The 21,034-nt window shown below is 41.5% G+C and overlaps 2 protein-coding genes across 2 annotated transcripts; one reads left to right on the forward strand and one right to left on the reverse strand.

The window, feature by feature from the left end:
• The first annotated feature begins 188 nt into the window (after positions 1-188).
• cfap65 (cilia and flagella associated protein 65) lies at positions 189-14,039 on the forward strand. Its single transcript, XM_041056324.1, has 35 exons — positions 189-314; positions 567-649; positions 1,312-1,499; positions 1,637-1,739; positions 1,993-2,159; positions 2,316-2,524; positions 2,872-3,008; positions 3,093-3,318; positions 3,448-3,716; positions 3,815-4,006; positions 4,112-4,347; positions 4,447-4,606; positions 4,776-4,904; positions 5,118-5,369; positions 5,449-5,588; positions 5,733-5,817; positions 5,920-6,066; positions 6,210-6,375; positions 6,535-6,663; positions 6,780-6,993; positions 7,251-7,379; positions 7,622-7,712; positions 7,863-7,948; positions 8,115-8,181; positions 8,411-8,521; positions 8,813-9,004; positions 9,547-9,699; positions 9,892-10,035; positions 10,312-10,428; positions 10,543-10,677; positions 10,749-10,799; positions 10,949-11,169; positions 11,347-11,478; positions 12,453-12,845; positions 12,979-14,039. The coding sequence occupies exons 2-35, from the start codon at positions 569-571 to the stop codon at positions 13,043-13,045; spliced, it is 5,319 nt and encodes a 1,772-aa protein (XP_040912258.1). The 5' UTR covers positions 189-314; positions 567-568; the 3' UTR covers positions 13,046-14,039.
• On the reverse strand, positions 13,831-19,284 carry LOC121193902 (FAST kinase domain-containing protein 3, mitochondrial-like). Its single transcript, XM_041056325.1, has 10 exons — positions 19,208-19,284; positions 18,013-18,923; positions 17,649-17,799; positions 17,309-17,496; positions 16,575-16,743; positions 16,021-16,106; positions 15,677-15,848; positions 15,363-15,432; positions 15,060-15,174; positions 13,831-14,843 (listed from the first exon to the last, which is right to left on the reverse strand). The coding sequence occupies exons 2-10, from the start codon at positions 18,892-18,894 to the stop codon at positions 14,745-14,747; spliced, it is 1,932 nt and encodes a 643-aa protein (XP_040912259.1). The 5' UTR covers positions 18,895-18,923; positions 19,208-19,284; the 3' UTR covers positions 13,831-14,744.
• Positions 19,285-21,034: the final 1,750 nt, after the last annotated feature.

Consider the following 21,034-nt stretch of genomic DNA (forward strand, 5'->3'; position numbering starts at 1 on the left):
ACCGGAAGTGGCATGAGTTGGCCTACTTTCAGGTTGTAGGGACACTATTTGCGTAGTTACAATATTTTTAGATCCCCATACAATGTGATATATGTAAAGTACCTAATTTTACAACGCTGGTTTTGAATCACACATGTCCCTTCTCGGCTGTGGTAATTACTATAGCGACGCAATTGCTTGTTGCCATGGAAACGCCGTACCCGACAAACTTTAACTTCTTCCTCCGACTGCTGTACGCAGGGTTTTCCTAACTCACATGGAATAAATAACTGTTGCCTGGTTGGCAAGTTTTATTGTCTGACGTTTGAAAGAAGGTAAGGCTGTCTTAGTGAGTTAGACCTGCCGTGTTTACGGACGTTAGTCTGTTTACCTGTCAGCTCTGCGCTTTGTTAGCTAGTATCTATGGTCTTAGTATCCGGTAATTTCAAAACGCTCTCTCAGCTTGGCTTTAGGTGCAACTACAGCCAACGACATCTGTCTTCAGTGAGTGTAGTAGGGCGACGCCGACAACTTTGTTCCATATTTGATGATTTGTAGGTGTGTAAACACCTTCTCTCTTTTCCCAGTCATGTTAGCAGAGGCTCGAGGTCCGCACCCTTTGGGTCCAGGAGCGCCGTGGCAGCCCCCCACCGCTGGAAACAACATCAAAGTAACTAAAGATTAAAAAGAAACAGTTTGGCATCATTAATAACTTGTGGCCCTATTTGTCGAAGTTGATTTTTTACGTTTCACTGAATCTGTGTGTTAAATTTGATCAGTTTATATCCCTCACTGTGAACGAGTATATGGGCCACAGAAGTCCATTATTTATCATAAAGCTGTGCTTGTCTTTTCTTTCTATTTGTCTTTCCTATGAGAAAAACAAATACCTGGGTTACTACTATAGGGGCAGTTTTAGAATAGACCATAAACGTCTGTAATAAAACCGATCACAGGTAATATTGGTCTGTTTTTACAGTGTCGCTGATTAGCTAGTGCACTGTAATACAATCGACCTTATCTGGTCAATTGTGCATTGATCATCTGTTGTTCTGACATAATGGCAGATGTGCACAAAACATGCTGATTTATGAGTGATCTCATCCATTCCTACTGGTCAGTCCTACGATATAATATTTGCACAGAACTTTCAAGTCAGAATAACCAACTCAGTTCATGTAAAAAAATGAGTCTTTTTAAAATAGTTTTTGTTAAAAGGATTTTTCAGCTCAACAAAGAGTATTTAATACTAAAAGTTCACTTAAGTAATTTTTAAATCATTTATGTGTGTTTTTCTAAAACTCACATCTTTTGCAATGCTGCACCTGACAGGATCCAGGCGATCACCACAGGCAAAGGGAAAGAGAGCACCAGCGACACGCGTCTAGTGAAAGAAGCTGCTTCTTTGGGTTGGAAACAAGGCCAGAGCTGGTCTGGGAAGACTGGAACCTGGGAAAAGAGTTCACCAAAACATTAGTATTAAAGAACATTCATAACAAGCTGCAGAAGCTACACCTGAGGTCTTACAAACTCACACAGACACATCTATGCATACACATATAAGCTTCACACAAACAAACACATTGCATGTTATTATTTACTGCCAAACCAGATGGGAATGTACAGGCTAACGTATGACCTCTTTGTCCCCTTACAGGCCTCCAGTCTCCAGGTTTTTCACCACCTTAATTCCCCAGATAATTGTTCTTAGTCCAGGGACTTCTTTCTCCATCCCAGTCACCTTTCGGCCGCTACAGAGGGTAACACATACCAAACTTAACAGCGCTTTATCTGATATATATTCCAAAAGTGCTGTGCTACAGGGCTTTTAAAGTCGGGAAACATATATTTTGCATTCTTAAGTCTCAGACCTCATAAACAGGGCCGATTATAATTATTGTAGAAAAATAGGTTTGTAGTCTCACCATCAGGAATGTTACATCATCTACATTTCCTGTTTCATGTCTTCTGTCTGTGTGTCGGTTTGTGTGTCTGTCTGACTGCTTGGGACAGTGCGACTATGAGGATAGCATCGAGATTCAAGGTAAAGATGGCAGCTTCCAAATATGCCTCCGTGCCACCATTCCCTGCTGCGCCCTGGTGGTGCCTGACTCTGTGCTGCTGCCAATCTGTGCTGTTCAACACTCCTCACATACTACTTTCCTGCTCAAAAATGCAAGGTACATATGTGTATATATCCATACATATTTGAAAATTAGAAATATAATATTTGGTCTTTTTTCTTTCACTTTACATCACTCTTATTCATCAATCCCTCTCTCCTGGTCTTCTTTTTCTGTGTCTTACCCACTTTCCAAATACTCTCCTTCTCACAGTAAACTCAAGACATGCTTCCAGTGGGTGTGTGCAGCGCCATTCCAGCTGAGCCCTGAGCAAGGCCTGTTGAAACCCAGACAGGAGTGTCACATCACTGTGGTCTTCCGGCCACAAGAGGCGCTGGTGTACCAGCAACAGGCCTACTGCAGGTTTGGAGAGGAAGGGAACAAAGCAGAGAGCTTCTGCACTGTGCTGCTGCAGGCACTAGGTACTAAAACCAAGATGAGTTTAACAGATCCAGAAATTTTTGTTACAATGTATTTGGTGAAATGGATTTAAAAGGTTACAAATTAAATTTACCAGCTTTAACACAGGTAAGTCATTATCACAGACTGTATGATCACTACCTAAGCAATTACTGGGGGCACAATTTGTTGTCTGATCTGAATGTGTACAACTATACAAATTTGAGCAAATGTGCATATTCTATATTTGTTTTAATTGCACCTTCATTTTGGATATGCTGATAATATGGCTTTGTGTTACGGATTGAACTGTATGGGAAGTAGGAACCAATACTTGCTCATTTGCCTCTTGTCTTGCCTCTGCTTTCAGCCAAATACCCATGTCTTCAGTTGAGAAATCCAGCTACAATGGAGCAAGAAGAGCAGGGGCATCCAATGCTGTGCTTTGGTTCTGTGGCAGTCGGCCAAAATTTGCAGAAGCACTTTAATATCTTCAACCCCTCTCCTGTGAGTAGTACGCAGAGACTCACAAATGAATGTGTACACTCTCAGTGACCTTCTCTCTCATTTTTCTTTTACTCTCTCCTCCAGGTAACTGCATCTTTCTCTTTGGCAAGACTGCCTGGCGGGGTGCCTCTGTTTGGGTCAGAGTTCAGCTGTGATGTTACCAAAGGAAAGGTGCCACCTGGTGGATCGCTACGAGCTACAGTCACCTATTCTCCTGCTGTGGTGGATTCGGTTTCTGTCGAGTACTTATCTCTGAAATGCAAAGGGGCACTTGATGAAACCCTGCTTAAACTCACTGGAAGCTGTACAGGTAAGGGACATATTTGCAGAAATCTGAGAGACAGATAAATGTGTAACTCACAAGCATATTCTTCAACTTTTTTAAGTGAAAGAGGAGGAATCTAGACTTAGATATATATGTGTTTCTTTTTCTAACTAGGTCCCAAAGTTTCCTTGTCCTCTCCTGTGTTGGACTTTGGCTGTGTTGAGGAAGGAGAAGCAGTCATAAAGACAGTGGAGCTGGTTAATTCTTCTCCTGTTGAGACCATCTACCAATGGGACCTTGACTGTGGCGGACATAGTGTGTTCAGTATCCAGCCAGCAAGTGGCACTGTACACCCACATAGCCATACCACACTGAGGGCAGTCTATAGGCCCACACATCCCATTGCACACCACAGGAGAGTGGCATGTCTCATACTGCACAGGGTAGGAGCCAAGATGCAGATGTGTACACACTGATAACACAGACACAAAACTAATTAAGACTAATTAAGACCACCCTGTCTGTCTGTTTGTCCTTTTAGGACCCTCTGTTCCTTGACCTGATTGGTACCTGTCACTCAGAGCTCCAGAAACCAGCCATACTGAAACCTGAACACTTGGTTTTGTACAAACTTAACTGGTACCGCAGACAAGACCCACCAAGCTCTCCAAGTGTCATCCAGCAAGATCATAATGGACACTTGGATCAGGGGGTGCACTCAGCTGTGGATGAGGTAAAGAGATATGCAGTTTTGTCTGTTTAAATATCATGAGGGACCAGACCAGATAGGTTTAGTGTTTTCTCTGTGACTCTGACTCCTTGTGTATCACTTTTCTAGCAGTCAAGTCAAACACTGGGCAGTGCTACAGTTATGCCGAGAACTCCCATGGAGGAATTTTTTCAGTCTTGCTTGGGGTGCATGGATCCTCTCTCTTCTTGTTCTTCATCATGTCCCCATGTATCTGCAGTGCCAAGTGAGCTGCTGTTTAATCACAAAATGTCCACCTCAGCGTCTGCTTCATCCACTTCCTCTCAGTTTGTCTCCATCACCAACCACACCAGAGGGAAACTCAGGTACCACTGCCTGAATATGACACTAGCAACATATATTTTTTATATGTATGAAACTTGACTAGAGTATCTGTTTTATTGTTTTTCTTGATTCTCTTCCAGTCTGGTTTGGACCGTTGCCCAAGACTCTCCGTTTACTGTTTCTCCCTCATCATGCGACCTAGCTCCACTGAAGTCCACCTCATTCAGAGTGACCTATGACCCCAAGCAGCTCAACACTTTGCATGGAGTGCAACTCGAGTGCTTTGCATACTATAAAATGGTATTGTAGGATATTCTGTGCTACAGGAAAAAGCCTATTACAACATTTTATTTGTATATTACAATCATTTCCTCAGTTGTCTTCCTGTTGTGAGTACAACTTTAAAATCCCTACAGTTTTTATGCAAATGTTGCTCTGCCCTCCTTGCCCTCCTCTCTGGATGCTGCAGGATGATCATTACGTTGCTGAGCGACTGCTGTGCCTGCCCTGGTGTGTGACTGTCAGAGTCATTGGCCACTCCTTTCAACCTGGCAAAGAGCACTTCATCCCGCGCTGTTCTCTGAAGCCCCCTCACGTGGTGAGACATAAGCATGAGAAAGAACTCAAATGTTACAGTAGCTCTCTTTCTCTCTTCCTGTGTGTTTATTTGCTCGATAAGCAGCAAGAAGTTAAGATGGTATTAAAGCTGATGTATCTTTTCCCTTAGAAAAAAACTGTTGGTCTTTTCTAACTGAAACTATCCCATGAAAAGAGGGAAATACTCTGGTAACTATAATGTTGTTCTTTATAGGTGTTTCCAGCCCTGAGTGCTCTTTCCTATAAGACAGTGCTCCTCCAGAATGGCGGAGACCTCCCCCTCTCGTTCTGTCTGGACCACAGCTCAAACGCTGCCCTGGCAGAGTCAGTGGCTGTAATTCCAAACTGTGGTCTGATCCAGCCTGGGCATCACCAAATCCTCACCCTCAGAACTACTCCCACAGAAGACAATCCCAAAGAAGGGTTCAGTTTACAGCTGCAGCTCAATGCAGCTAAACACACAAAGGTACTATATACACTGTCATCGAGAGTTGCACTGTTCTTGCAGGTTTTTCTATCTGTACCTTTCTTTCTGTCTCACCTAGGAACTGACAGTTGTGAGTGTGGTAGAAAAGCTGTGCGTGTCTCTGGAAGGAGACGGCAGTTTATATTTCCAGCCAACGGCTGTGGGCTCACAGACACGACGCTCCCACCGCATCAGGAATCTCAGCCATCTACCTCTACAGTTGGTTTGGCTGAGTTGTTATCCCAGTGTTGTTATTCTAGTCCTGTAGTTCTGACATTTTTCAGTGTATTGTTTGTAGTCTGGACTTATCCTGCCATCTTTAATCTTCTACAGCTGGATCACTGTGATTGTCCTTTGTGATAGGTTCCAATGGAGGATTCCAGAGCCATACCAGGACCTTATCTTTGTTGAACCAGATGCTGGTGAACTGCATCCCAATGAGAGCTCGGTGAGAAATGGAGAGAATCACTCATACAACACACTTATGGAGACAGTTTGCAACTTATTAAAAAGCATTCTGAGCACTTGGGTTTGCTAATTTTAATTACAGGTCCAGACATGGTCCTTCAATCCACTGGCAGAGACAACATACACACTCAAACCTACTCTCACCTTCTGGCCGATCCAGACTAATGGATGTAACAAGTCACACCTCACCCTTAAAGTGGTGGGAATGGGCTCCAAAGGCTTCATAGAGGTAGGATTGTCACTGTGTTTGTGTGGTTTTATGTGTGTGAATGTACTGTACTGTAATTGGATGTTAATTTTCTAGAAAATTCAAATGACTGTTCCGCTCACATTTTGAACATGAATTGATCTTGATGGTTGTTTCCTCCCCAGGCAGGAAAAGCAGTCTTGGATATAGAGGAAACTCTAGTTGGAAGTTACCGGTCAGTTGAAGTTCCTCTGGTGAACAACAGCCCCTGTCCTGTGTCCTTTCGTCTTTCTGTACAGCAGATACTTCTGGATGAAGAACTTATTTATGACCCCAAGACTGAACCAAGTGGTATTCTCTTTTGTGTTATTCTTTGTGGTGTTTTCTTTTTCTTTTTTGAATGTGCATGCTATTCATCAGTCTTCTGTCTAAGTATATTTGATTTTACCATATTCATCTGTAAGTCAGTGTTTTACACAAAGTACAGTATGTTCTGTTTGGTCCTTTCAGCTTTACAGCTGGACTGTGAGAGGGGAACCATCGCCTCACACTCCACACTGCTGCTCCAATCTACTGTCAGACCATACAGACGAGCCCAGTACTTGTGGAAAATCAGTTACCAGATGCTTAATGCCAGTGGTAGATAGAAAACACAAAAACTGAACTGTACAAGCCTGAATAGATTCTGAATTTGTTTTCTATTATTTCTTAATACTGACCACTCTCTCCCTCTCTGGATCCTTCTCTCTTCCCAGGGTTGGTGTCATCCCCTCCTCAGGCGCTGTGTGAAGTGCGAGCTAAGGGTGTGTTCCCCACACTACAGGTTACTGATGTGTATAGTGGTGGCAGTGAGGGCACACTCAGCAAGGTGCATCTATGGAAACTTTTCTCATTGGATAGCCTCAACAAGTACCTGCTGTCCAATCCCTCCCCTGCAGAACTCACTTATGGAACCCCCACCAGGCACAGGTTAGCATCAGAATATAGAAGCAATTAAACATTGTACCGATTGTTTATTTTGTTGTAAAGGTGGTGCATTTTTTTCATTTGATTACATTTCCATGATGAAAATAACAACTGAACACTTCTAACACTTACTATAAAAGAAAATTGAATAATAAATGTTGTAAAACACTGATTTTCTTCAGTTTCTTTAAGTAGAATGGACATCTTGTATTGTGCCGGCATGGTGTGTACATGACTGTGTCCTCTCTTCTTATCTCTAGCCTGCGCAGCTGTCCCTCCATCTTCACCAAAGCCACAGTGGATTTTAACTTTAGTGCTGCTCCCATGAATTCAGACCCTTCAACTTTTGTGCTGATGTTTCACAACCCTGGTTCCATCCCTGTCGATTGGTGAGCAGCAAACAGTCTGTGGAGAATAAAGTCATCCAAAGCTGCAAGAACCATTTTTTGTATATTTGCTTCATTTATGCATACAGTTCAGTATAATAGGTCAGACTGTTTTTTTTTTTGCTCTGATGAAAATAGTGGTTACACTCTTGTAGAGTTTGTTAGAGAATTTTAATAGACTTTCTTCTAATCTTTGGTCCACGGACTCCTCATCTACTAATTCCTGGCTTGTTCTTCAATATTAGGGCATTGTTGTTTCCAGAGGACCAGCAGATAGAGTTGGAGTACTGGGCAGAGACAGGAGAGTTCAGCAGCACTGAGCTGTACCAGATGAAGGTCAGGCTTCTTTATCTAAAAACTTGAAGGAACTTTATGAATAATAAATATGGCTGTGTGATTAAAATTCACTGACAGATTTCAGAATAATACTTTTTGACTTTAAAGAGAGACGGTCACAAAGCACCAATATCTTCATCTCACTGACAGGTTCAAGACAACCGTGTGTTCAGCATTTCTCCTCGTTCTGGAACTTTGCACCCAGGCCAGCAGAGGGCAGTACACTTCACCTACAGGTCAAAATTGGCAACAGCAATTAAGCTTTACTGCATTTATTTCATTATTATGACTCTGACAGTTGGCAGTGATCAGAATATGTTTTTTAGCACAATGCAAATCTTCTAGGCACCAGATCACACTAATTATGTGATCCCAAAATAATCTGAACTTCTTCCCTTGCAGCCATGGCTTTGTTGGGACAGATAGGTTTCCTGTTGTGTTCAAGCTCTCTTATGGCAGAGAGATCTTGGTGAGGGACTACTCATACTGTACATACAGCTTATATCTATCCAACTCTAATGACACACTGATAAACAAAATAGACAGTAAGGATATAATCAAGATTTAAATGAATTTCTTTGCCATAATTAACAGTTCTTTCACTTCTGGTGCACAGTTAGCAGCGCTATTCCAATGTTGTCTCTTTTATCTACTAGTAACTTAATGTATCACTAAGAATGGAGATTTTCTGTGCACAGCTAAACCTCCAGGGGGTGACAGTGGAGAGAGACAGACCATATCTCCACTTTGCCTCCAATCGGCATGTCTTCACCTCTGTAACGATTGGGGACAGCAGTCCTCCGAGGCAGGTGCGTGTTTAACTTCTCTGAGATTAAGTCCATATGAGTGGCCTGTTTACTGTGAGCTGAAACATGTATTGCATCTCAACTCATATTCACTTGAACAGCTGTCACAGGTTTCTCCAGCTACTTAACGTTCCAGCTTATATACAGTTGTTTGTCTAATGCGTGTTAGACTGGAGTGTGTTCCTCTCTGTTAACAACACTTCCAACTGTTCGAACATTACATCTTAAGCTTCTGTAAAAGTCTAGAGAAAACCTGGAGGACTCTGCGTTTGCATTTCTTTGTTTGTCCTGCAGGTGTGTGAGATACACAATGCTGGTGCAGTGCCAGTCCATTATGAAGTGGACACAGCTGTGTTGTCACAGCTTCAGATGGACAACTTTAACCATCCAGTGCTGTGCTGCCTCAGTCCAGAGGGAGAGGTCCTTCCTGGGAAGACGGCGGTGCTAGAATGGATCTTTTCTCCACTGGAGGCTAAGATGTACCATGTATGGACTGAGCCATACTGTGCCTACTTGCTGTCTTATTACCATTGTCCCTTCAAACACTTGACATCAGAGGTCTCAAACCTGTTCCACAAAGGGCCGTGTGGCTGCAGGTTTTGGTTCCAACCAATCAAGAGCACACAGTTTGACCAATCAGCTGTCTGAAGACTGAGGTCAGTTGATTAAATGAGTCAAGTCTGGTGTGCTGCTGCTGCTTGGTTGGAACAAAACCCTGCAGCCACACGGCCCTTTGTGGAACAGGTTTGACACCTCTGCTTTACTTTGTCCAATTGATTACTGCAGGCAGCGTGTTTCACTGAGCGTTTTCTTCTGTAGCATTGTGGTCATTAAGCTGATAACAATTTAGAAATGGAGTTGTAACAGAAAGTCATGTTACTAAACAAGATCAGTTTGAATTCATTTGTTTATTTATTCAGAATGATGCAACATACCATAGCATTTATATCATTAGGTACTCAGCACACACTGTCCCTGGAAGCTCAGTCTCTGTTAGTCATTTTGATTGTTCCCAATTTTGTTACTAGATGGAGGTTCCTATCCACATTCAGGACGGGGACTCAACTCTGATGAGGTTTGAGGGATGCGGGTTTGATACTTCGACACTGGGCTCCTCAAACCCATTTAACTGCAGTGATTTTAAGGCATCCTGCGTCCAGAGGGTGCCATTCCCAGGACAGGTGTGAACAGCTATGAACAGAATTAAATACAACAAAACCTGCTCTCTTTACAGGGCAATTTTGAATATCCTTCAAACCATGTTTTAATTTAAGTCTGAGGTCAGGTTCTGCTGGATACCACCAGTCTGTACCTTTTAAGTCCTCTTGCCTCTGTGCCTTTTTGCATTCATCTCAGTGTGTGTGTTTTTGTAGGTGGTATTTCTGTCTGAGGACAGTGTCTCTCTTGGCGACATCCCTGTGTGCTCACAATCTTCAAGAATTCTCTTCCTCACCAATGTGTCCCACACAGACACTGTCCACTACACATGGGACTTGCCCCAGCAGAGTAACCAGCAGGTACCGGAAGGCATACATGAAGCCTTTGTTGTCTCTTTTATATATTTGTGCAAATTAGACTGTTTTGAGGAAGAAACAAGCTGTTACTCCTGCCTTGTATCTGAAAGTCAGAGACATGTATCATATATCACCTGATTTTTTCTTTTTTTTTTTTCTTTGATTAGCTTGAGAAGACTGACAAAAAATGAGCTTTTAATTGTGTGTCAGGTGACATGTCTATCCATAATCTGAAATAAGGCTTAACATGACAAGGTTTGAGTGCGTATGTTGTGCCAGGTGGTGCAGATCCATCCAGAGCGAGGCAGCTTGTGTCCAGGCGAGAGTGCTCTTTGTGTCCTCACCTTCACCTCTACTGACTACCCCACCGTTTATCGACTCGATCTCATCTGTCAGGTACCACAGCAGTACCAGTGTAGATTTAACGCTGCATCAAGCAGCACGTCTTTTTGTTTTGTTTTTTTGTTTTTCTAGTATAACTATTGTGTTCTCTCTTTCTTTCCTCTTCAGGTTATTCAGGAAGCCGCACTGACTCGATATCAAGAGGCTTTGCAGTGCTGGGGGGAAGAGAGAGAGAGACAGCAAGATGAGTTCACTATCACGGACAAGAACCTTTCAGAGAGACAAGAAGATCTGATAGATAAGGTCCTTGCTTAGATTGTCATATTTTTGAAAGGATGTTATAGTTTCTGTATTCACTCTTCATTTTGTTACAGGAACCTGTACCAGCTCCAGTAAGAAAAGGACCACCACTCAGGAAATATAAGGTGCTCTTCATTTGCTGTAAATATAAGACCTGTCCTCTGTATTAATATCATAGTTATCAAATGTATTCACAGACATGGAGACAAATGTCAGCCTTTTAGAATTTATGAAGCTCAGCTTCATTTTGACTGCACCTTTATCTCCCTGTCAGACTCTTCCTCCTATCTGTGCCAGTAGCAGCTGTGAAACTGTGGGCTCTATATGTACTAAGCTAACAAGAGCTGAGCGGCGGGCACGGAAGCAAACGGCAAAAGTATGGAGGCAGCCTGAACCACCCCCACCCGCTCTGTTGCATCTGGAGGTTACAGCACACTCCCACAGTCTTCTGGAGTATCTCACACACTTTCCTGACCAGTTCAATAAGTTTTATAGGTAAAGTCTTTTATAGTACACACTTTTTACATCACACATACATACATCACACAGATGCACACAGGAAAATAACTTTTCAGATTTCAAGTTTAGGAAACTAATTATCATGCCAAAAGACCCAGACCTCCATCACACATGCTGTATCAATAATGTTTTCATCTCTGCTGTGTTCCTCAGGTGCCTTCAGTCAGTCAGACCCCAGAAGCCTGAAACCACTTCTTCAAACGCATCCCTCTCTGTCAGGCTGCCTCCACCAACACCTGGCCCTGAGAAACACATCATCACACACATACTCACCTCTGTGCTAAGGTAACACTTACACATACCCAGATACAGTGGGGCAAAAAAGTATTTAGTCAGCCACCGATCGTGCAAGTTCTCCCGCTTAAAATGATGACAGAGGTCTGTAATTTTCATCATAGGTGCACTTCAACTGTGAGAGACAGAATGTGGAAAAATAATCCAGGAAATCACATTGTAGGATTTTTAAAGAATTTATTTATAAATTCCTGCGTAAAATAAGTATTTGGTCAATAACAAACAAGCAAGATTTCTGGCTCTCACAAACCAGCTCTTCTGTCCTCCACTCGTTACCTGTATTAATGGCACCTGTTTGAACTCGTTATCTGTATAAAAGACACCTGACCACAGTCTCAAACAGTCAGACTCCAAACTCCACCACAGCCAAGATAAAAGAGCTGTCACAGCTGGGAAGAGTGAATTTACAATAGGCAAGCAGCTTGGAGTGAATAAATCAACTGTGGGAGCAATTATTAGAAAATGGAAGACATACAAGGTCATTGATAATCTCCCTCGATCTGGGGCTCCATGCAAGATCTCATCCCGTGGGGTCAAACTGATCATGTATTATCAAGTATTGAGCTGAACTTTTGTTACTGACCAAATACTTATTTTATGCAGGAATTTATAAATAAATTCTCTAAAAATCCTACAATGTGATTTCCTGGATTTTTTTCCACATTCTGTCTCTCACAGTTGAAGTGTACCTATGATGAAAATTACAGACCTGTCATCATTTTAAGTGGGAGAACTTGCACAATCGGTGGCTGACTAAATACTTTTTTGCCCCACTGTACATACAGTAAAGACTTAGATCCTGACATCCACCATGACATTTCCATGTAAATAAACGTAGTTGTTTGATATTAGCTTTTTAATTTTTGAATCAGCAAGGTAATAAATAAATTTACAGTGAAGTGCATCGTAGCAAGAACTGATGTATTTGTGTGTATTTGTGTATCTTCCTTCTTCTCCTTCTCAAGGGAAATACTTGATGATTCAGCGTTCGCCCAGTCCCTGATTACTTTGGCCTCCAAGCCCATCACCTACCAGCCAACAGAAACTTCTCCCTCTCACAGCCCCCCTATTGGCCCCACACCATCTTATCGCCGTAATCCACAAACTCAAGTTCTGTTGAGTGGGACAAAGGCTGGACTAAATGAAGAGCGCAACACAGTGGACAGGGAGGGGACTGCAGGATGTTCAGGAAACACACCCCGAACACAGGACACGGTGCACACTGAATGTGTGCTGGCTGACGTGACTGAAGATGTTTTGCTGAACACCCTCCAGAACCTGATGATGGAAGCTGTCAGAGGAGAGCTTGTTCTTACAGCGCACCCACGCACTGTTATCCTGCCACCTGTTTCTACAAGGTGAAGATAGACACATTGTACACACACACACACACACACACTCTCTCTCTGTGTTACTTCCTTCCACTTTTTGTTGCATGAATCAGAAACAAAATATTACGCAAAAGAGTTAACATGTTGTGTGTTTCATTAGAACCAGGAGGATGTCCAGAGCCATGGCTGAGGAGGAGAAAGGCAAAAAAGATACAGTGGGCACTTAATTTGAAGCCTTGCCACCTACTGAACATACCGTATGTCTTCTTTTCCGCGCTCAGCATATGATTTGTAGCTCTTCTGTATCCCTCTGAGTGCCGTCCATCACTTCCTTTCCTTTATACAGCTTTATTCATTTGTCTCTCCTTCCTAACCCCATGCGTCTGCTCTCGCTGTGCTTCAGCTCGCTTTCTTGTGCTGACAAGACGACTGACCTCTCACATACTCCTTATAAATATTTCATAAACGATGTTGCAGTTGTATTAAGCCGTCATCTGATTGGTTTGAATGGCAGGTTCACGAGAAACATGGAAAATTCACATTCTGGCAGTGATTGGAAATGCACCCACAGGCTATTTGGCCCTGATGTACTGTATGCTAGATTTAGGGGTTTTTTTTATATTTGAGTCACATGACGCAAGACTATTAGATGAAAACTGACAAGGTAAGAATTTTGTATGGCTGAAGATACAAAAGGACTTTCTGTATATCAGCTTTACTCCTGTCTCATTTTCGAACCTCAGGCCATGATTCCACATGTTCACTATGATGCTATGCTTGTCTGTCTGATAAATAGCAGTCAATAGCAATATGGGTAATGGTACAATAAGGGGAATGTTTTCATACTGTATGCTGTTATTCATTGACTGTTAAATGTAAATCTATTCAGTATTTTTTCACAATGTGAAAGTGAATTATTGCACCATCAGTCCAAAATATGTTCAACAACAACATCAAATAAGAACGTACTCCATGCCACACGTTTGTACATCTCATGCACATCTTATTTTGAACTTGAATATCTTGTCCCGTAAATGAGGCCATATTATTTTTTCTCTACCCCCCCCCCCCCCCCCCCCCCCCAAAAAATCTGATTGGATACAACACAAAAGTTAAAGCAACAACACTGTGGCACAATATTTACATAGTTGTATTCAAATGAACTGCATAAATAATCACTTTCATGTCCATTTAACAACACAATAAATTAATAGCAGAATTATTTTTCACTAATTTTGCTCCTTGATATCAGTGATAAAGTCAGTGTAACTACAGTCACAGAAGTACTGCATTCGAGTCATAAGGTGCAAATATAAAATGTGACAGGAGCCAGGGAAGTAGTACTCCAGCTGCTAAGCTAATCCTCTTTAGGCCCTGGGTTGTGAATTTATTCGTCTTCATCTTTTGTTTAAAATCTTTTAACAGAGGAAAATTACTCATACCCAGTCTCTCCTTTCACTTAATAAATCCTTACAAAACTATTTATTGATATTTTTCTTCTTTGATGCTAAAATCAAGGCAGGTTGTTTCATTAATGACAAAAAATAAAGGCACATGGGAACAAATAAAAATGCCAGAAGCTCACTCATATATTTCTTTTACAGTAAGTTCAGTTAGATTATGCCTATACTACTGGGCACTTACAGTATATGCTCGCAAAATGTTTTAATCTGCTTTAATGCTTTTTTTCTGGACAGTAAGACTAGTTTCCTCCCATTAGGGTACGTCTGTGCTGAAGCTGAATACCACAGGTGAAACTATTTGCCATTTTCTGCTAAGCCTTCTATCTTATATTATAATATATTATATTTTTCCATCCAGTCCATTGGAAGGATGGTTTATTTGTACAGTAACATAAGGATCAACCATTAAAAGTCACTGAGGAACCTCTGATTGGTCTTCTACTGAACTTGTGAGGTCCTGAGGTCAGTGGTTGAACTTGAAGATGGTGGGAAAGATCTTGTTGTGAAGATACTGGACCTGTTCCTTTTGAGTGCTCAGCTTGTCAAATTCAAAGTATGGGATCTGCAAGAGAAAAGGAGAACAGATTTCATAGGCAAGTAGAGACAAAAACTGTATTTGTTTCTCTTTTTTTTATACAGATAAAGTAGAAGTGGGCATTTTATTTTTGACCAGCTATTCCTTGGATACAATGCTTTGAAGGTAAAAAAGTGAAAAATGTAAAAGAAAAAAAAAAAGATAACACTTCAAATGATATAACTGCAAGTTATACAGACATACCTGCACCACCTCGTAGCCCAAGCTGCGGAGGTGTCTCCTCTTAGTGGCTTCCTTCCCCAGCAGGTGTTCAGTGTTGCTGCAGAAACGATTTTGACCATCTAAACACAGTGCCATCCTACACATGGACAAAAACAGAAAAATCAAGTAATCAGTTCAATCATGTTAACTGGTTCACAGTATTCTTTGTTTGATTGATTTGTCAATTTGCATTTGTGTGGATTTGGGTGTGACCTATTGCCTATACTTTCTCACCAGCTATAGAAATCTGCTGTGACGTCTGATGTCTCACTGTGTGTCTCTTACCTCCTGTATGTGTGATCCCACTGAGAAAGAGGCAGAACATATCCCTCCTCATCCAGGCTTATCTCCACATCTGGACACAAAGAGTGAAACAAAACAACACTGTGAGTACAGCCAGTGCAACAAGGTGCAATCAAACACAGAGATCTTAGGTTAGCCATGAGTACCATGAGCCACTTGATTGATTTGTTTGGAATTTTGATGAGATATCCCATAAAATGTTCCACTGTGTGTCTCAGCAGGCTAAACATGTAATGTGCTTAGCAAATAAAAGTGATATTGTGGGTTCCGTGGAGACACACATCCTTGTAGCTTACCTACAGTGTATCCACTGGAAGTAAAGATATTGGTAGAATAAAACTTCCCTCCCAGCAACTTGGTAAGCGGCCCTTTGACGTGTTTGAACAAGAGACTATCCATAGGTGTCTCAAAGGCCTCATCCATAGAGGAGAACTTCTTCACATGGAAGAAGTAAGGCAGTCTGGGGCCCTGATGAAGAAGGCATTGAGTAGAATCCATTAATGTCTTATCTGACGCAATCATTTTTCTATAGGCAAAATGAAAAGTTATTTGCTTAGGATTATTTTATTAAGGGAGGTAATCTTAACGAACAAGAATTATTTAAACTATTCAGACTCTTATTAAGTCATGTGATGCTCACCCAGTAGTATTTACACTCTAATGAGGTGGAGAGATGGAGCTGTGTCAGTTGTCCCAGGGCATTCTTGTCCAATGGCTCCTCCTGTGCTGTGGGACAGCCAAAGACGGCTAACTCAGACAGTAAATAGACACACTACATACACTGCTAGACATCCAAGTGTTGTAAATAAGTGGCTTTGGTATGTTTTTTTTTTTCTTTGACAAACAACACAACAACCCTGCACTAATAAATAAATTGTACTCCACTAAACATACTGATACATGTTTATTTAAAATACTATGATATACTATACTGTACTTTACAACACTATCCTTTGTGCACATTGTAAATATGAAGTGAACAAACAGATTACATAACAGTGAGTGTATTTCTGAACCTGCTGGTTCTGGCAACAAGCAGAAAAGGACACAACTGACTCTGATACAATTCAGCTTATCTAAGTGTGTATCCTTTCTGAATGCTCAGACAGCAAACACGAGAACACCTGATGAATGCACATCGTGACAAACCCTCTCTCTCCCTGTCTTCTCTCCCTCTACAAGCCTTCTACTTACCTTGTAGCCTGTGTAGGAAGTATGGACTGAAGACTTTGGACATGTAGTTGAGCGGAAAACGTTCCAGGTGGATGCAGGCGTGCAGCACCTCGATCAGGGAGCGAGGCTGGAACTGGGAAAACCTTGTTGATAAAATGCTCTCGAGCTTCTTAAACATCTGACTGGAGCACTGAGGGGTAAAGTGGAGAATAATTACACACTATTGATTTTATATATTTTATATATTTTATATATATATATATATATATATATATATATATATATATATATATATATATTTGTGTGTGTGTGTGTGTGTGTGTGTGTGTGTGTGTGTGTCATGCTGTTTTTTAGTAGTTATTTCAAACTGTGGCATTGGAACTTGTTGAATGAATATGAATTTTTGGGTAAGCTGTAATAGAAACAGTGAACAAATTAAGAGGTCACTGAACGATCTTTTGGACATGTTAACTTAATGACAGCATAATGATGATCTGAGTAAAAACTACCCTTTCATCTTTTCTAAAATGTAATGATTATCCCACCATTTTGTGTGTTAACTTTTTGACTTTCCACACACAAACCTTACAATAATCATATAAACCGTTTGTACTGTTATATACTAAATTATACATGCAAAATTCATAGGAACCCATTTTTGTTCAAGAATCATGTTAATTTTAAGGCAGATGCATGATTACAAGTTAGTTTACAGACTCATTCCTTTTCATTGTCTTTTGATGTGGAGTGTGTACCTGTGGCAGGTAGTTGAGTCTCCCCATGGCAACAATCTGTTTGGCTATCTGAAGGGTGGTGTGCCTCTCAGCGTGGCACACAAAGTTCTCCGCCACAACCTCGAAGATCGGCTCAGAGCGGCACCTCATTTGCAGACAGTACTCCATGACAGTACTGATCAGTTCTGGATCACACATTCCCACCCTCTCTGACACACACACACACACACAGCACAAAACTTCATGATTCTTTTTTTTTGCCACACACATTTGTGACTGAAACAGACAAGGCTTGAAGAGTGAAACCTAATCAGACTTAACAGACAAGTTTCAAAGACCAGTGAAAACAAGTAAATCACACCTGGCAGGTGTTTCTCCATAGCAGCCAAGAGCTCTTCATGATGCTGTCCCAGGACCATCAGGGCAGAGAGAACCTTTATTATTTCATTGTCGGTGAAAACTTTAAAGACCCGTGATGCCCTGTGACTCAGCCTCAGCACCAGGGAAATGGCCTGTGAAACAGAATATCAGTAGCAGTGTTATGTCTCTTTATAACACTCTTTATTAACATACATGAATATTTCCAATATATCTGTTAAATAAACTAATTACAGTGGTACTTAGAGAGTAAAAACAGTTTATAGTGCCTAAATAACAGAACCTCAAGTTATTAAAGGGGCATTTCACAGTAAAAAGACATACTGAGAAGTGGTGGCTCTTCCTACCTGTCTCTGCTGTAACTTCACCAGGGCCTGCAGAATATCGCTGACTTGACTGGCCTTCAGTCTGTGAACCAGCCTCTGTGTGTGTCTGTGCAAAGTGGATAGCGTGAGTGTCTGCTGCTGGCTGGCAGGATTGTAACACCGAGCCAGCAGGGAGTAGACTCTGATGGCCTCACTGGGAGACACAACATCCTCTTCTATAGCAAAACTTATGGAGTCCAGGACCTTTGTCACCATCGCTGACTGGCGGCCTTCCAGGACATGTGCCACCTCACCCAGGTGGCAGAGCTGTGCCACCTCGATGTCCCTGTTGGAGAGGAGCTCCAGGCACTCCTTCATCAGTTTGAGGACCAGAGGGTTGTGGGCTTCCAAGCCAAATTCAACACATGCTCCAAGTAAAGTAGCTAGTCCCTCTGCCCTGTCATTGCTGGGGAGGTCTGCCAGCCTGGAGCACAGCTCAGGGATCACATCCCCTTCAAACAGAGATTGGATATTGACTAATGTGGTCACATGGCCCTGTGTTTTGATGTATGGGGTGTATGGCGAGAGGCGTGGAGCTGATCCCAATGCTGTTTTAACTGGCATGCGTCTTACACTCCGGTACACAGTCAGTTCATCGTCTCTTTTCTCTGGTAGGGACACCGGGGTGAGGACAGGGGCTGCACTCACCTGCTGGGCCGCTGCTGCGTTTATGCGCATGCTGTGGAAAGAACGCGCACCCGTTACGCACGGTTGTTGCACAATTACAGCTGTGCCGGCAGAATCCAGATGAGTGCATCTTCCCACCGCAGTGCAACGAATTAGACCACGACTGAACGGGAAACACGCTGAGGTGTGCTGACACGCAGCTCTGACAGACGAAGAGATACAGGCGATGGACTTCATTGTTGTCTCAGTGATGTAACAGCCCCTCTCTGTCTCAGATGAAGATAAGAAGAAGTCTCTGTCAGTACTTTAACTTTTACACACCATGTGATTAACTCTGTAAAGTCAACCCCCAAGCTAAAGACAAAATATAAGAAACTTAAGGACATCACAAAGACGTTGCAGATAAACAGGAAAACTGGCTGCCGTCAACTTTACATGAAAACAACGGAACCATACTTAGATTATTTTACACTTGACCATGAATGAAAACCTGAATTAAATCTCTGCGTGAAGCTGTTTAAGCCTGTCCATAGGACAACAGTCGACTTACCTGCAGTGAGACAACAGGATCATGTATGGAGACCGCAACATGTTACAGAACTCGCCTTCAGCGTTTGGTAATAGGTTGTGTAAGATCCCATGTGTTTACATGTGCTGCCGCCCTGCGGTCACAGCGTTTACTGCGGGCTGGCTGTGTTATTATATACTCACTTGCTTTCTGATTGGCCAAGCCGTGCTACTCCGGATACATGTCGGTGTCTGATGGAGGAGAACCGCAGGGAGGGCTGTTCAGTCCAGATGTGGCCCCTTGCGATCTTGTCATGGGGGTATCATCTTTACTAAGCAGCAGTAAATCAGTAATGTCAGAATTTTTAAAATGTGAAGTAATGCCATGTATTAAGAAAAGTATAAGTATTTAAAATAAATCTGTGCAATGTTTTAATCTTTTGGATTAAAAAAACAAAACAAAAACGTGTTTTTAATGAAGTTAAAGATCTATACTTTATATTCTATTTAATGTTGCTTTATATAAATGTCAAAAAAAAAAAAAAAGCCTTTTACCCAACTGTCTTGAATGTACTTCTCTCTGCAACAGAGCCTACACAATATATTTAATTACTGCTATAAAAGGAATCAAAACTAAATATATGCAGTCTGGAACAACATTGGAATCAGTCTTTAAAATCAGTTAGTGTTTATGTTTATTGTACTTTGTAATACCACAGCTTTTGATGTTGGTAGTACATCAGTAAATAGGTCAATTACAGTTTTGATATATATATATATATATATATATATATATATATATATATATATATATATATATATATATATATATATATATATACACACCATGATTAAATGCTTAAATGAAGCTATGCTTCATGTACCAAGTTTTGTAAAATTAAAACACTTAAATTAAAACACTTAAAACAACAAAGCTGATTGCAGCTAAACTGTGAGACGTCTGACAAAAGTCTGCTAATTCTATTGAGATAAAGGACTATATGTTTGTTTGATGTACAGTCACTTGGCTTCATGTTATTTAAAGTGTGAATTACAATTACAAATTCACAGCATTACAATATTTGGCGATATAACATCAGTGCTGAGCGTTGAACAGTTCCCACAAGATGGTGCTACATACAAAGAAACTGACCTGCCTCACAGTCACAGCAGAGCTCAGTTTCATCCACACAACAAACCAGACAGACTCTGAGCGGTGATGTTAAAACAGCTTTAATCTCGTGTATCTCATACAGATAAAAGAGTTTCCCTCATTTGTCACACAAACAACAGAAAATCATAACTTTTTCATTCAGTGATAAAGCAGCTTTTTCTCTTAAATTAATAACATTTTTAATAACATTTTGTAGCAGCAGTTTGCATTTTTTCTTGTATAAAGTCTATTTTATTATTATTTTATTTGTAGTGTACTGAGAATTTTTTTTTTTTTGATGATCATGTATTCTGATATTAGAGTTTAAGAGGGTCAATGCCAGGAATGTGCTTCTTTCAAAAAATCTCTGCATCTGTTCTGAGAGCTCTGTGTCTGTGTGTGTGTCTGTGTGTGTGCATGTGTGAGGCTGGTGACACACAGAGTGAATGAAGGTTGATCCAAAAGTCATCTCCCTCTATCTCTGAAACCATCTGTGTGTGTGTGTGTGTGTGTGTGTGTGTGTGTGTGTGTGTGTGTGTGTGTGTGTGTGTGTGTGTGTGTGTGTGTGACTGTGTGTGTTGCCCATCTGGCTGGTCCCCTCTATCTATTTTGCAAACAAGCGGCAACACCACAAGCCCTCTGGACACGAGCTGGACAGAGAAGAAACAGTAAAAATACCCAGGGCTTTCAAATGGTGAGCAAGGCAGATAAGATCTG

Source organism: Toxotes jaculatrix, chromosome 15 (assembly GCF_017976425.1).
Source record: "Toxotes jaculatrix isolate fToxJac2 chromosome 15, fToxJac2.pri, whole genome shotgun sequence".
Lineage (NCBI taxonomy): Eukaryota > Metazoa > Chordata > Actinopteri > Toxotidae > Toxotes > Toxotes jaculatrix.

Bases quoted from the DNA above. Each gene is read 5' to 3' on its own strand.
- LOC121193902 (XM_041056325.1), bottom strand. From the start codon at position 18,894: ATGAAGTCCATCGCCTGTATCTCTTCGTCTGTCAGAGCTGCGTGTCAG. The intron at 17,800-18,012 runs GTAGGAAGAGCC...TCTGTTTCACAG, and splicing joins TGAAGTTACAGCAGAGACAG to GCCATTTCCCTGGTGCTGAG. The intron at 15,175-15,362 runs GTAAGAGACACA...GTCCATGTGTAG, and splicing joins TGGGATCACACATACAGGAG to GATGGCACTGTGTTTAGATG.
- cfap65 (XM_041056324.1), top strand. From the start codon at position 569: ATGTTAGCAGAGGCTCGAGGTCCGCACCCTTTGGGTCCAGGAGCGCCG. The intron at 1,500-1,636 runs GTCTTACAAACT...GTCCCCTTACAG, and splicing joins CTGCAGAAGCTACACCTGAG to GCCTCCAGTCTCCAGGTTTT. The intron at 8,182-8,410 runs GTGAGGGACTAC...TTCTGTGCACAG, and splicing joins CTTATGGCAGAGAGATCTTG to CTAAACCTCCAGGGGGTGAC.